Source organism: Lobosporangium transversale, assembly GCF_002105155.1.
Source record: "Lobosporangium transversale strain NRRL 3116 chromosome Unknown BCR41scaffold_1, whole genome shotgun sequence".
NCBI lineage: Eukaryota > Fungi > Mortierellomycota > Mortierellomycetes > Mortierellales > Mortierellaceae > Lobosporangium > Lobosporangium transversale.
In genome coordinates, this window is record NW_019028979.1 from 1,000,163 (window position 1) to 1,015,082 (window position 14,920).

Here is a 14,920-nt window from a genome sequence, read left to right on the forward strand (position 1 = left end):
GCTGGCAATAAATCAAGTAGGCCTACATACAGGTTGCATAACCTCGGTGCTCAGCAGAGCAAATAGTGCTAACCCATCCCTATTGCCAAAGTGCTGGCATGTAAACAGCACTCTAAGGCTATCAATGTACGGAAGGTCACCCACCGCTTTGCCTATCTATTCTCCCTGTCCTTTGCTTGAGGTTTCCAGTGTTTTCGCAGGACCCAAAGATAGGCATTACGGCCACGCATGATTCCATGTCTGGCCTCGAACACGACAACCTCTGCTATCTCAATCCTACAGCAAGGCCCAGACTTGCTCAGCATCGCCACCAAAACCCAACCGACTTCATCCATCCGCAACCACTGCTACCCATCACATCACACTAAAACCCCCGCATCACATAGAAATATCTGTTGGCGCCTGCTGATTAACAAACTGCCGTGATTTTGTCCAGTTATTATAGGGACCAAAGCGCGACCTGGTCGCGAGCCTGGTAACCGATATTGCAAAAGCACTGCAGCCCCAGGTATGGACCTCAATAGTTATAAAAAATATTCTATCTCACAATATCTCTTACTGTGGTCCTAATTGTGGGAGTAGTTGTATCCCTTTACACAACTTGAAGAGGTCATTCCAGATAGATGCATGAGGACTCTCCCTTCGCCCTAAGCATACCTTCAACAATTATGCAGCTCAACAATCATGCAGCCCAACAATTTACCCGCTCGACATTTTGGATACTTAGTTGAACTCGTCTATCCTTTTTTTTTTTTTTTTTTTTTTTTTTTTTTAATTTTCTCGATCGCTTCCTTGTTCCTTCAACGCGTTTCATATAAATAAACAAACAAACAAACAAACAAGACAGAGCTATGCAGGACACATTGCGCCCATTTCATACATCAACAAACAAACGTATTGTAGACAATTGTCTTAAAAACATACCAAATAGAACGCATTACAGCTTTTCGCATATGCCTGAATAGTTTAGGCCAGCCTCACACCTCAAAAGAAGTTTCTGCGATGCTCATTGGCTAATTCAAAAAGGTGGAAAATAAGGCGCTTCAATTGGTTGATGTTTTTGCTCTTCTCACTCGACAATTCCCTCTGCCAACAAAAAAAAAAAAAAAAAAATGAGGCTAGACTGTTAGGGAATGCATCTCCTCGGAGGTCACTCTCACGCCATCATACGACTTTAAAAGTAAACACAGCACAGACCACTGAAAAAATAAAATAACATAAAATGAAATGGACAAATATTATAAAAAAATTTATTCCTGTCAATAAAAGCTACACAAACGTGCTGATGAATAAGGGAAACATTGGAGAGGAGAGTGAAGAAAATGCATAAACAAACAGAATATGTGGTTTTAGATGGATGCATCTAGAAGCGTGAACGCTAGATACAAGCGAAGCAAGAGGGCCAATATGCATAGAAATGATGGATGGTGATACTTCAAGCAGAGCAGATGGATAGTAAAAGGAGAGTGTACAAGTCTAGTGCATGCACATTGTTCATTGTTGTTATTTTATGCGTGCAGTAGTCTGGTAGTAGATAATCAAAATACCCTTGAGGTAGCTTTAGATTGCAAGTTCGATGAAAATGATAAGACTTTGTAGTAGTCCACTCTTTATCAGTGTTGGTAATGGCTTTAACAGCTATCTGCTTAAGCATACCTTTACAATTTGTTTCACATGTTGGCAATGGTAGTAATTTTGGCCATGGTAGTAATTTTGGCAATTGGCAGAGACATCGGATGGGTATTTTTGCCGTAACGGCGCTTAGGTTAGCACCACAAAGAGGCAGTGGTCCTCACGGCTTATTTAAAATGTATTATAAAATACGTGATGGCCAAAGTCGGACAATAAAAATTCGCGTGAGAATTGTTTGAGCATGAATGAAAAGGCATCATGCAGCGCTCAGGCCGGCATTGCAAACGTTTGCTTCCATATTATATGAGGATTGTGCAGGGAAGGATTTAGGATTCATGCATAGTTTTCTGAAGGGTCAGAGGGTAAGAGGGATTAACAAAAAAAAAAAAAAAAAAAAAAAAAAAAAAGGACCGTTGTTCAACAACATAAAAGGCTCCCTCCGCTCCCGTTCAGAACACTAGTCAATTAGCAGATTTGCCAAATCCCAAATTTGACCTACTTCTCTATCTACCTACCAAGACCACTTGCACTATTATCACACCAACATGCTATCCTTTAATGATGCAATTAACCAAGCCGATGCTCTTCATGCACGCATCACCAATGAGGCTCGACGAGCAGCAAATGCTCCGCCTTTGACTGACGCTGAGAGAGCTGCGAGCGAACAAGCCAGGCTTACGGCCATGAGTTCCCTCAATTCCACCATGGCTTTGGTGCGGGGCGCCCTTCATGCTGTCAGGGGCTCCAGGGAGGCCAGAGAAAAAAAGGATGAACCAAAGTTCCCCTTCAGAGCAAACCGCGATGTAGCCCCGCAAGCATTGTTCTCTCTTGGCTCTGCCGTCTCTACCGTTTCGCCTTCCTTCGCTAGCCTCTCTAGTCCCGTGGAAAACGTTAAGCAAGAAATGTCTGCCGAAGGGCTTAAAAAGAGCACGCAAACGCTGACTCAAATGGCGGAGGCCATCGAACCCATCATCACGAGCTTTGACCAAGTCTTGGTAAGTAATGCTGACTTTCCCATCCTTGTGTTTTATCATAGGAAATACTTTATTTATTCATATTCTATGCACTTCCCTCATTAGGTCAAGCCGTACCTAAAGAACTACAATGCTAGTCTGAACACGGTGCCAGTGCTTGGTATCAAGGATAACAAAATTATGTACGTGGAAACCAAGTCCAATGCCCTCGGATCGCTTAAAGACTCCTGGGCTTTGTTTAGCTCCCTTCCGCAGGACGCCGAAATCAAACCGGGTAAAAATGTCTTCCTCTTTCCGTTCAAAGGGGATATCTGCTTGGCTATAGGCCAGGCGGTATGGAGGAAGCTCCATTACAAGGACGAGACTGACCTTAAAAAGGCTGTCGACAACTGGCCCAACATGTACCAAGCGAGCTGGGTAAAGGTTGGCGACAACGTCCTTCCTGCTGCAGACCTCCGTAGCGTTATTCCATTCGCCGTGCTCTCTGCAGATCGTCAGAACATTGATTTCCATCTGGTTGTCCTCAAGGCGGATTCTTCCATGGCTGTTCTAACCAGCGATGACCTGATTAACAATGCCTCTTTCAACCCCCTGACTTTTGGCCCCTCTAAAGAAATCACTACCGAACCCAAATGGTCGCGTATCGCTTACTGGGATAACCAGATCGTCGGCTATGATGATGCCAATAATGTTTATAATCTGGATGTCAAATTTTCGGCCAATAGCTTTACCGTTTCGGACAAGACCCCAGACACGACCATTACAGAGCTCACCGCGACCGAGGCTGGTCTAGTCGTAGCACGCAGCGATGGGTTCCTATATAAGAGACTTATCTCTATCCCGAAAGATGCAGATAAAGATGCCACTTTTAGCTGGACCAAATGGATCAGCCAAGACGGAGTTACCAACCTTGGCGTCGCATCCCCAGGTGTCATCCTCGATCTAAATCTCTTGACGCGCACTCTGCGTTCTCGCTACATTGAAGTCCAAACAGCCGTTTACCCCATGGTGGATGGGATTCGAGCCTTCTGCGTTACCCATAACTACTATCTTCAACAGCTCCAAACCGCCGCCGACACCTACAATTCTACGACAGAGCCCGAGGAAAAGAAGACTCTCGCCATCAAGCAGGCCAAAGGTTTCGTCGTTCATGCACAAACCTGGTCAAGAATTCTTAGCTCGAAGATCAAAGGGTGCAAGCAAGAAGTCAATATCATGACTGACCAGCTAAAAGGGGTGCACCGCCAACTCGAGACTCAGTTGACGCTGCTAAATGACAAGTTGGCGGGGCTTAAAAAAACGCTCGAGACGCAAAAGGATGCCTTATCAAAGCTGCAAGCCGCTTTCTGGGGTATGGTCGGAGCTATGTTCCTCGGTAAGTTATCAACGCGCTTTACTTTCTTGTTTACATGATCGAAAACCCACTGCTTACACTGTTTGCATATCCTCTTGTTCATTTACAGGTATGGCTCTTGCTGTGCTTGGACTTGCCCTTGGCGGCAACCCGTTGATCCTCACTGCAGCTGGCGTTCTCTTTGTTGGGGGACTCGTGGCCATGGTTACCCTGGGTATCAAAATGGGTGAGATGGCGCGAGCTGTTAGCGATACGGAAGCTCAGATACGAGATGTTACCACAGCCATCACCGAAATGACAGCCATTGTCGACAGCTATAGTGACCTAGATACTAAATACGGTACTCTCAACGAGTTCTGGGGAAGAATGTTTGTGGATGCAAGCGCAATTGGTACCATGGACGATGCCACGGCAGCACAACTTGGAATGGACATCTTGGTTGATGACTCTTCTATTGGAGCGGCCCGAGACATGACAACTCAAATGGGCGATGCCTGCTTAAAATACCTCGATGTTTTAAACAAGCAGGGTATCAAAGTCCCCGACCCATCGGCGTCCAGCGTAACGCCTATGTTCCTCAGCCTTGCAAGAAACGTGACAGCTGCCGAGCCCAAGGCTTCGTCTGAAGTCAGGGACTGTAACGCACAGTTCCATCAGCTCGTCAAGGTTGGACAGCAATGCCTCGCTTCTGGAGACCTGCCTGGGTATGAGGCAACCATCAACCAAGCAGTTCTCGCTTCCATGGCCACCGAAGTTGCAGGCATAGAGGCGCAGGTTATGTCAGGTCGCTGGTTTGATGTCGCATCGCTACGCTCCAATGGGTCGGTATGGGGGGGCACCTCTCTTACAGCTAAAGCGATAGCGTTGTCAATTAGTGACGCTGCCGCTTTGGTGGACCAAGGATCCAAGATGAACGGCTCCTTGCAGCAGGTGAGGCCTTACGTCGTCTCGATGTTACAACAAACAATTCAGTTGGGTCAAGTCGTCCTCGACTGGTCCTCGCGTTTCCCAGAGCCACCTACACCAGACAAGGAAGCCGAAGTCGATGCTCTACAAAAGAAATCTTTGGCAAATTGTGAAGCTGCTCAAAGCTCTGCGGCCAAGGCCAAAAATTCATTTTCGAGCTTCCAGGACGAGGCCACCAAATATCAACAAGATCTGGAAAGGAACATCAATCAAGCAAAGAACGACATCGATGGAGAACAGTCGAGGGCCAACTCTGACATGAACCATATCAGTGTCCCTTGGTATGTGTATCTAGGAGGAGTAGTGGCAGTAACAACATACATTGCGGTGCAGAGATCTGAGATCCAAAACCGACTCCATCGTACTGTCGCCAGCCTTCAAGATAACATCAAGAAACTAAAGGAATTAGAGGATAGTGGCGCAAGCTTCCAGGGCAGTGCGCTCACTTGGATCGAAATGTGCGAGCGTGTCAGTGGAAACCTCGGCACAATCTATAATATCCTCACGGCCCTCCAAGGACAGGTCATGGAGAATCCAGTATTTTATAACCAGTTGATGAAAACAGAATGGTCTGAAATTGTCAAGGATGCGTCTGAGGTCCTCAACGTGATAGAGAGCAGTGCTCCTGCTACCCTTTCTGCCTTCTTGATGCCCGCTGGGAACACTATGATGCTCGCCAGGGGAGCCACTATGACGCTTGCAGCCACTCCAAGTGTAAGCAACGCTACCCTAGTCACATCATTGCTTCCTGACTCTAATCTGGGCCCAAAAATGAAAGATCAAGCGGCCAGTGCAGACCAGGTGTTTGACCAGATGGAAACTCTCCTTCGTCTCCCACACCTTGGCGATATTATTGCATACTGGGACGAGACAAAGACAAAAAAGACAACCCTTCTCAATGTTGCAACTCAATTACGAACTCAATATGTCCAATTGGCTGCCACGGAATACGATACGATTCAACACCTTTACAGCCTCGCCATCCTCCAGCGCTATCGAGCGGACAATGTTGTGAAGGGCAAACTACCGATTGATGCCTTTGTCAAGGTATCGCTAGCATCTTTGACGCAGGCTTACAAATCTGCCAACCGAGCGGCCAGCGAATTTGCCAGGTCTGCAAGTGACTTTGATTTTGCCATGAGGCAAGTCAACTCCAATATCAAGACTATCCAAGAGAAAATTGCAAAACTCAATGTGGATATTGAAACAATGGAGAAGAAGCAGAGAGATACCATCATTTGGCTTATCGCCGATATTATCGCCTTGTCCTTTGCCACAGCTGCCTTCCTGGCAAGCTTTGGGGCATTTGGCCCTCTTACGAGCGCTGTCGCCCTTGCTACTAGGATCGGTCTAGGAGCTACAGCGACGGCTGCTAGCATCAAGACTGTTATCGACAGTTTAGCCTTGGCCGATGTGGTAATGCTTATCTCCACGACGAAAGACGTTAAACGTGACCTCGAAAAGAGCGCCGAGGAACTTGCCAAAGTTCAGCCTCGCTTCCAGAACGTTGTGGATGGAGTCACTGCCATCTCATCTTCACTTTTGCAAATGGTGTCAACTTTGTCCAAAACCTTGGATAACATTGAAGTCCTCCAACAGTTCACTCTCACTGAGGCGGATGTCGAGAAGATTGGAAATGCTTGGGATATAGTCAAAAACAATTCGCAGGATTGGATGGATGTCGTCAATAGACAAGGCATCTCGCCTGTTACATTCTCTATTCGATCGCCCAACAATTAACAAATAGGTTAGCACTGAAAAACAGGATTGTTGTGGTATATAGCGCGCGACCTGTTAAAAAAAAAGAAAGAAAGAAAAGAAAGAAAAGTTGTCTAATAAATAAATATTTGCTATTACTTGGATTTACAGTGTTTGCTTTATCGTTCCATTCCACTTTTTTTTTTTTTTTTTTTTTTTTGCTGCAAACATCTTTTCACGATCTTTCTGCATGAAAACCTCTTATTCGGGTGATATACCATTGTCCGTACTGGACAGCCAATAATCTTTTCCTTTAATCTCTTCGTACAAAGGATTAATGATTATCAAGAGTTTGTGAGCCAAATGCCATTCAAATGAACAAATGAAACAAAGGAAAGAGAGAGAGGAATGTAAGTTTGGGCTGTATTATCTGTTGCTCTCATCTTTCATGAATACTCGTGTCATCTGTGTTACTTTGTTTCCTCTCTTCTTTTTCCTTTGCTCATGTTCTCTGTTGCACAGCAGTTCCTTGTTTTATTAGAGTGATTGATTGCCAATGTACATGTTCATGTGCAGTAGGATAACATACATTTACATTTATGTGTACAGATGCTGTGGCGATATGATCAGCCGCACCCGACTTTAACTCCACAATCCTTTGTTTTTCATCCTCTCCCTTCTACTCTCCATCCCTGGCACCGCATGCTGAAATACTTTATCATGTACACATAGGAATATCCACTCATCATTGACCCATTCGTTAGCCCTACTTTATTTTTATTTTGCGCCATCGTTTGCATTCGCCCACCTTTCTTCACAAAAAGGACAACAGTTTTCCTTCACTCTTATCCACACTTCCAGCATCTTCTGTTCCCACCTCTCCTTTTTTTTTTTTTTTTTTTTTCCTCCTAACTTACGTCTCTATATACATCTCTGAACATCTCTTAATCGTTTCTTTTCATTTTCGTCTTTACTTTTTTAATGAAATTACCGTCATTTTTCCGCTTGACCACACTTGGTGTGGAACGTTCAGTGACCTCATATCTCTCTGGACCCAAGGTGCTCATGTGGACTCGCGCAGTAGGAGTTCTTTACCTGACCGCAGTACTTATCGGCGCTCTGGCCACCACACCCAGTCTTCATTATTTCATCTCCTTTTTCACCAATATTTCATTTTGTGCATTATTGATCTACTATATCGTAAGTCAGGAACAGGATCTGTACTTTCCCAAAGCAACAACAAAAAAAAAGAACCTCTAAAAAAAAAAAAAAAAGAAAAAAAAGAAAAGAAAAGAGTCTAGCTTTTTTACATTTATTTTCCTTTCCTTTTCCTTTGATAAAAAAAAATAGTGGTCATTGATAAGGTCAATCCAATATTGTAGACTCCCTCAGGAGAATAAAGAAAACTGGACAAAGCAACGAAGTCAAATTGGAGAACACATTTACTGGATCCTCTACGGCACTCTGACTGTTTTCCAGTAAGTAAAAAAATTGATTCAAGAATTTCTTTCCCCCCCATTATTTTTTTTTTTTTTTTTTTTTTTTGTACTAAGAGGCTGAACTATCCTTTTTTTTTTTTTTTTTTTTTTTTTTTTTTTTTGCCCCACCTCTTTATTAACTTTAGCATTCTAGTTCCACTTGTGTATTGGTCAGTGTTGCGCGCCCATCAAAAGCCGCACACTGGAGTGTATGAATGGGCAACCATATCAGAGCATTCAGCAGATGGGATTTTCATGATTCTAGAGATCATCTTCACGCAGATGAATCTGGATATTCGTCATTTGGTTTGGGCGCTTTTTTTCATGCTGTTGTTTTTGTTATCTGCGTTCGTGAACTATTGGACAAAGAACTGGTGGGTCTATTCGTTCTTGGATTATAACAAGCATGGATGGAAGATCGTCGGATTGTTTTATGTTGGAACTGCAGTGGCAATCATTTTACTTTATGTCCTCGTTTGGGGAGTCCATTACTATAAGGAGCATTTGGCCAGTCGTAGCAAAGGAGCACAGGCCAGGATGCGTCATGGAGCCAGTGATGGTGATCATGGAAGCAGCTATAGCGAGAATACGAGTGTTAGTAGTGTAAGCGCAAGTACGGGCGCAGGCATTGGCACATGTATGAATAATGAGAAGGCCTCAATAGACGTCACACTACAATCTGTGAAGGTCGAAAAATAAACAATCAATTTGAATCATTGTTATTCATAAGAGCCCCCATGTGGCAAATATCCTTTCAAGTCAAGCAGGCGCTTGGGCCAAGCGCTTAGACAATGGACAAGAAGTAGCTATTTTTGAAATATTCAGAAACGGCTCGGCATGTGACTGCAAGAGAGTGTGTGTCAATCTTTTTTAGTTTTCAACGATAGTAGTCGCGTGCAATCCTTTTTCCTTTTTGCTTTCCTCTATTTTCATCATCACTGCACATCAACAATGATCGCTCGTTTATCTGCAACTGTATTGTCCCCATCCCGCAGATCTGTACTTTGCTGCAACGAATATCGCACCCTGTCACATTTCCGACGCAGTGGCAGTGGCAGCGGTAGGTCTACATTTTCACAATGGATCTACAACAAAAACGTAGTCCGACACAATGCGTCGTCGCCATTATCATTGTCATCACCATCACCAATACCATTACCGCTGCTGTTTCAACAAGTTTGTTTCAAGAGCACTGAATCAAATGCTTCCTCTCAAGATCCCTTTGGTCGTAAAGAAGCCGCAAAACGTCGCCATGAAGAGAAAGGATCCAATAATACGGGTGGTTCAAAAATTACATTGGATGATGGCTCTAAACAGGATGCAAAAGACGACCCTCGAAAGCAGGCTGTGGACGAGAAGAAGGATGCCCAACAGTTTCAGGCAGCACGATTGCCTATTGTCCTCTGTCATGGTAAAATGGAGAAGAGGAAAGCTTTTTTTTTTATTATTATTTTATTTTGTTTTAAAAAAAACCTCCCGGGTTGACATGAGATTCTGAGAAACATTTGACACCCATCCATCATGATGACATACATTATTCCTTTGTTCTAAGGCAAAAAAATATTTATTTTATTTTTTTTTGCAACAAGGTTTTTTTGGATTTGACACGCTTGGAACAAACCCTGGTCTTAGTATTGATTACTGGTATGGCGTTCGAGAGGCATTGACCGAGATTGGATGCGTTGTTCATACTGCCAAAGTTCCACCGTTTGCGGCGATCGAGAAGCGTGCTGCTGAGCTGACAAAATATCTCGAACGGACGGTGCCTCAAGGATCAGAAGTCAACATGATTGGACATTCCATGGGTGGGCTCGACTGTCGCTATTTGATCTCTCAATTGAAATCACGTCACTTCAAAGTTAAATCCTTGACCACTCTCGGGACACCTCATCGTGGATCCTCATTTGCAGATTACATCATGTATGATCTAGTGGGTCGAAACAGACTCGAAGCCTTCTGGACTGTGTTAGGTGCGGTAGGGCTCGAGCGTGGTGCGGCTGAAAATCTGACGGTGGAATATCTTCAAAATGAATTCAATCCAAAGACACCGGATGATCCAGACGTTGCCTATTTTAGTTATGGAGCGTCTTTCAACCCTGGATTGTTTTCACGCTTTCGATTCTCATGGAAGGTGCTCATGGACCGGGAGGGGCCGAATGATGGACTTGTGAGCGTCCAGAGTGCGAAATGGGGCAAATATATAAAGACGATTCCCAATGCAGATCACATGGATCTAATGAACTGGGTCAATGCTTTAGCATGGAGTCGTGCTAGATTTCCATGGATCGTAGGTGGATCGAGTCATGATCCTGAGGGCCGTCCCAAGGGTGCATTCGAGACCGATAATGATGATGAGGAAGACAAGGATCAGCCCTCAGAGGAACCACCTTTGTTCAATGCGATTGAATTGTATCTGGAGATCTCTGATATGTTGTATAGACATGGCTTATAGATACCATGAAACATTTCGATAGATGTAGGTGAATAATAGACATTTAATACATTATTCTTTAGCACCCGTACAATAAAACAGCATTGCATTGGGTAGGAGACTTTTTTTTGCTGCTGATGTTGCTCTTTATTATTGATATTATAATTGTTTACTTGTCATAGATCTGATTGATGAATGTGGCGAGAGTGATATCCCGAACAGAAAGACCCTGGACATCATGAGTGGCCAACGTGATCTCGACACGGTTGTAGACCTAACAGGAGCAATTGTAAAAAGACAATCAGAAGAAGTGTTTTTTTTTTTTTTTTTTTTTTTTCACTGCAAAGGATTCCCAAAGGCATTGAAGAAACGTACGTTGAACCATTCAGGATGATGGTCATGTTTATCGGCATGAAGAGCGACACGGGTCATAAAACCAAAGGCTTCGTTAAAGTCTTTGAAGGTGAGTGTACGCTTGATGGCCTCACGACCTTCAACTAGAGACCAACCCTTGAGCTCTGGTTTGGCGAGTGCATCAGTCTGTTCTTGAGGAGTCAACTTCTGGAGAGCCATTTCTTTTTCTTTTTCTTTCTTTGATTGTACATTGATAGTATTGACGATAGTGGTAGTGGACAAAGGTTGTAGTATTGGCAAGGTAGACAAAAGGGAAGAAGGACGATAAGGTGAGTGCTTTGTAAAGGAGGGGGTTTTCAATGGGCAGCGCAATGGCATTGGTACCGATGCCAGCAAAGAAACAGTTGTAAAGGAACGACGTGCTGTTGCTGTGGTGTGCGCAATCATTATCCGAGACGGTGACAGCATTTTTATTATCTCTAATTACTATCCTTATGATTACAAACTGTCGTCTGTTGTGCTTACCAATGGGCGAGATAATAGGAAGGTGTGTGAATAAGTGAGTGAATGAGAAGTAGAGATGAGAATGAAAAGAAGAGAATCAATGGAAGAAAAGTTGAGCGAATGAAGCGTGAGAAAAAATCTATTTCAAGTTGTTGTCACACACACATTCAATAACTTGACACATCCATGCTCGTCACGCTGAAATACCATCAATTGGCATGTGGCATTGTTGCATCCACTGTATTTGTTCATTGTAATATTATTTTTTTTTATTATCATTATTATAGTATTGTTGGTCGCTGAATTGGATGACCATCTCTAGATATTAAGCAATGGAGGAGTAGTATTAAAAAAGAAAAAAGATAGGCAACAATGCAATGAGCAGTAAAAGATGAACACAGCAATTTAGTACAAACAAACAATTAGAGTAGCTAATAAAACAACAAGTTAGAGAAAGGAGGAGAGGAAAGGAAATATGAAGTCGAAAAAAAAGTGGAGAGTGTAGCATGAATGTTCATGTCTTTCACTCATCATCCACGAGCTCAAACTGAACTGCCCAGAAGACAGTACTTCCATCCAATGTCCTGCAGGTGTATCTGACAGGTTGTTCGGCCAGGTACTTGCGAATATTCATGCTTAGGCCAAGACGGATCTATTATCCCATCACAAAATAGCATGTTATTAGGAAATGAATCGGCAACTTTGAAGTACATCTATACAAATAATGAACTGTATCGCGTTGCATGTTGCTGATAGTGGATTCAAATCTGATTACTTACATCGAACGTGTTAAAGTCCATGTGTGGCGAAAAGAACTCAAAGCCATAGACAAGGTCCTTGTTATATGTAAAGTCCTTTCGGCTCTGTTCCGTCTGAAAGTATTTTCTGCGTTGAGCAGTGGTAAGACTAGCCTGACCAGGGAGGAAGAACGTGGTGTCCTCCTCAACATGCTGACGCCATTCACCAAGAGGCAATTCACTGTCATCCACTGCTGCCGCGATTTTCTTGAGCTCTTTGTTAGCATCCCAGTCAGCAGAGTTAGCGGACGAGGAGAGTGACTCTGGCTGGGGTGTGGGTGGAGATGTGATGCTTGGTACTGGTACAGGCAATGTCTGTCCGCTGTTCTGACGAAGTTTATCGACCTGATCGGATGATGCACTTCGGCTGATTCCGTAGCTGCTGCCATTGTTGCTGTCATTGTTGGATGCTGTACTACTAATACTCATGACTGAGCTACGGTTACCGCGTTTAAATTTACCCAAGAAGCCCCAAGCACTTGATACTGCACCGGTCACACTGTTCTCGGACATGGAGAAGGCTCGTGAAATATCCATAGATGGTCGAGGTGTAAGTGGTGGTGATGGAGGCTTGGCGTCTCCATGACGCCAGGCAGACATTGTATTAATGGAGGAAACCAACGGACTGAGAACCCAGGGCTTTCCATCCTTGGTAAATGACGCCTTGACAACAGGATCAATGTAGCGTGCAACCTTCAGCATCATCTCGAATCCATCAGGCAATTCTACAGGACGATCAAAATCTGTTCCAAAGTAGACTTGCTGACCATCCCACTCGCGCTTGAATCGTCCCTCAACCTAATAGGATATATCATAAAAGAATTAAAGAAAATGGCAAAAAAGAAAATCCATGTCAGTCAAGACAAGTTCCTGTCCCTAAAACAACCCTAGCATCATTCTTCTATTTTTCCACAAATATTCAAAAAAAAAAAAAAAGAGGCTTTGCTAGTCTTATTTTACCTGAATTGAGAAGCGGCGGTTTCGTCCTTTAAAGTATTCGGAGTTGTAGATCGGTTCGGAGCCATCATTTGTGATTCCAACTGTTGAGGTTGAGATAATAAGTTTTGATAAATCGCGCGGATATTCATTTAAATTAAAATAGGGTAGTGCATGCAAATGCAAGTAGTCCAAAGTGATCCATGCCATCCATTTTATGAAATTGTTCAAGTTAAAATAGAACATTTACGACCAAAGAGATACGTTTTTAGAGGGAAACAGAAAAAATAGAGCAACATGGTCAGTAAAAAGATAATTTCTCAATGGAGTATGAAAGTAGCGGCGAGTTTGTTGAAAAAGTTGAGAGCACTTTTTAACTGCATTAGGAGGATTTTTTGTTTGGGTCCTGTTCCCTGCACCAATAAAAAAGACTAAGGTCGATCCCACTTTGTACAAATCCATGGAGCCTTTCACCAACAGATACACTGCACAGGCAGGGCTTTTTTTTTTTTTTTTTTTTTTTTTTGCCGAGTGCTTTAGGGTAAGTACTGAAAGCGAGATTTGAAAAAAGTTGAAGGATCTAGAGCGCTGTGTTTGTTACCATGTCCATGCGCCGCCTTCATTTTGATCAATCACAAGGAAATCAAAGCCTTTCTTCTTGGCAATTCTGCTCATCCGATTGTTAGTTGCCTAGGCTTTTTTGTTTTTATTGTCTCCAGCTTTAACAAAATAAAATAAAGGACTAGGAATCCTGTGCTCCCTGACAGTTCCTCCGTCTGATTTTTTTCAACCAAAAAGTCAGCCAAATTTGATGGAGCGTGCGCCTGCTCTTTGGAGAAAAAAAAAAAAAAAAAAAAAATTGTCGTACGAGAGAGGAGAGCCCTGGTGTATTCATATAATTACAGCATGTGTAAAAAAAAAATATCGCAGCAAAAGGGAAAGGAGAGGGTTTACTGGGGAACAAGAATGGAATAGGCATTAACTTTTTTTTTTATGTTTTTCAACTTACCAAAATCCTTGATGCGCACAACGGCACGACCCTTGAATTCTGGAGCATCAAACTCAATAGGATGGAACTCATCATTGCAATTGATGATTGCAAGATCTGTGTATGTTCCTCCAACTTTGACGCGCAGTTTGACCATGATTGCCTGTACTTTGTCACACAGAGTAGGGTATAAAAAATACTGAAAATAATAACAAAAGGTCCCTGAATCAAGAGTAACTTAGTGGAACAAGCTGTCTTTAACAGAAAGTAAAGTCTGATGAACAAGAGAATGAGAAGGGAAAAAAAAAAAAAAAAAAAAAAATGAGAACAGAGGAAATGAAGGTTGATAAAAAAAAAACTTGCAAATAGTAAATAGCGAATAGAGGGAGGAAACCGTACTTGTTGAGGTTGCTTGAGAGAAGTGAATGAGCGAGTAGTAAGAGTGAGTGGAAGAGGAGTTGAGAAAAAGAAAAGAGAGAGAATCAACCATGGACCTCCCAATGGTTCTTTAAATACCCAAAAGACCACATGGGTCTAATAAAAATAAAGTGATATGCCAAGCAGATGAATAATCGGCTTTTTTACTTTTTTATTTTTTCCATTGCATACATTGTATACATTGTAAGCATTGTTTTGCTTGTCCTCCTCCTGATAAAAAAGAAAAATGAGCGTGCGCAGTTTAAACGATACATCGCAAAAAAGTGTTCATTCAAAAAACACATGGACTAAGCCCAAATCCCTCACTGCTGGAGTTTTTCTGCTCTCATGGTTGATAAAATATATATCTCTATGCTCCAAGATGATGACT

At 42.9% G+C, this 14,920-nt stretch overlaps 5 protein-coding genes across 5 annotated transcripts; 3 read left to right on the forward strand and 2 right to left on the reverse strand.

Moving 5' to 3' along the window:
* The first annotated feature begins 2,050 nt into the window (after positions 1-2,050).
* On the forward strand, positions 2,051-6,800 carry BCR41DRAFT_330392 (hypothetical protein). The gene is made up of 3 exons (XM_022021749.1): positions 2,051-2,627; positions 2,712-3,981; positions 4,070-6,800. Exons 1-3 carry the CDS (start codon positions 2,178-2,180, stop codon positions 6,664-6,666), a joined length of 4,317 nt encoding a protein of 1,438 aa, XP_021886562.1. The 5' UTR covers positions 2,051-2,177; the 3' UTR covers positions 6,667-6,800.
* Positions 6,801-7,605: 805 nt separating this feature from the next.
* Positions 7,606-8,801, forward strand: BCR41DRAFT_391308 (hypothetical protein; the record flags this gene model as incomplete). Its single annotated transcript, XM_022028341.1, has 3 exons — positions 7,606-7,824; positions 7,975-8,102; positions 8,249-8,801. 3 exons carry the CDS (start codon positions 7,606-7,608, stop codon positions 8,799-8,801), a joined length of 900 nt encoding a protein of 299 aa, XP_021886563.1.
* Positions 8,802-9,035: 234 nt separating this feature from the next.
* Positions 9,036-10,650, forward strand: BCR41DRAFT_344245 (Alpha/Beta hydrolase protein). The gene is made up of 2 exons (XM_022022465.1): positions 9,036-9,513; positions 9,692-10,650. The coding sequence occupies exons 1-2, from the start codon at positions 9,054-9,056 to the stop codon at positions 10,552-10,554; spliced, it is 1,323 nt and encodes a 440-aa protein (XP_021886564.1). The 5' UTR covers positions 9,036-9,053; the 3' UTR covers positions 10,555-10,650.
* A 52-nt stretch (positions 10,651-10,702) lies between these two features.
* Positions 10,703-11,106, reverse strand: BCR41DRAFT_391310 (transcriptional coactivator/pterin dehydratase; the record flags this gene model as incomplete). The annotated part of the gene is made up of 2 exons (XM_022028342.1): positions 10,703-10,807; positions 10,909-11,106. The coding sequence occupies 2 exons, from the start codon at positions 11,104-11,106 to the stop codon at positions 10,703-10,705; spliced, it is 303 nt and encodes a 100-aa protein (XP_021886565.1).
* Positions 11,107-11,751: 645 nt separating this feature from the next.
* On the reverse strand, positions 11,752-14,599 carry BCR41DRAFT_316378 (hypothetical protein). Its single transcript, XM_022021237.1, has 5 exons — positions 14,512-14,599; positions 14,134-14,386; positions 13,149-13,228; positions 12,171-12,986; positions 11,752-12,043 (listed from the first exon to the last, which is right to left on the reverse strand). The coding sequence occupies exons 2-5, from the start codon at positions 14,267-14,269 to the stop codon at positions 11,915-11,917; spliced, it is 1,161 nt and encodes a 386-aa protein (XP_021886566.1). The 5' UTR covers positions 14,270-14,386; positions 14,512-14,599; the 3' UTR covers positions 11,752-11,914.
* Positions 14,600-14,920: the final 321 nt, after the last annotated feature.

Coding starts and splice junctions, on each gene's coding strand:
- BCR41DRAFT_344245 (XM_022022465.1), top strand. CDS start 9,054: ATGATCGCTCGTTTATCTGCAACTGTATTGTCCCCATCCCGCAGATCT. Junction 9,514..9,691: donor GCCTATTGTCCTCTGTCATG/GTAAAATGGAGA, acceptor TTTTGCAACAAG/GTTTTTTTGGATTTGACACG.
- BCR41DRAFT_330392 (XM_022021749.1), top strand. CDS start 2,178: ATGCTATCCTTTAATGATGCAATTAACCAAGCCGATGCTCTTCATGCA. Junction 2,628..2,711: donor CGAGCTTTGACCAAGTCTTG/GTAAGTAATGCT, acceptor TTCCCTCATTAG/GTCAAGCCGTACCTAAAGAA. Junction 3,982..4,069: donor GGTCGGAGCTATGTTCCTCG/GTAAGTTATCAA, acceptor GTTCATTTACAG/GTATGGCTCTTGCTGTGCTT.
- BCR41DRAFT_316378 (XM_022021237.1), bottom strand. CDS start 14,269: ATGGTCAAACTGCGCGTCAAAGTTGGAGGAACATACACAGATCTTGCA. Junction 13,229..14,133: donor TGTGCGCATCAAGGATTTTG/GTAAGTTGAAAA, acceptor CAACCTCAACAG/TTGGAATCACAAATGATGGC. Junction 12,044..12,170: donor TGGACTTTAACACGTTCGAT/GTAAGTAATCAG, acceptor ATGGGATAATAG/ATCCGTCTTGGCCTAAGCAT.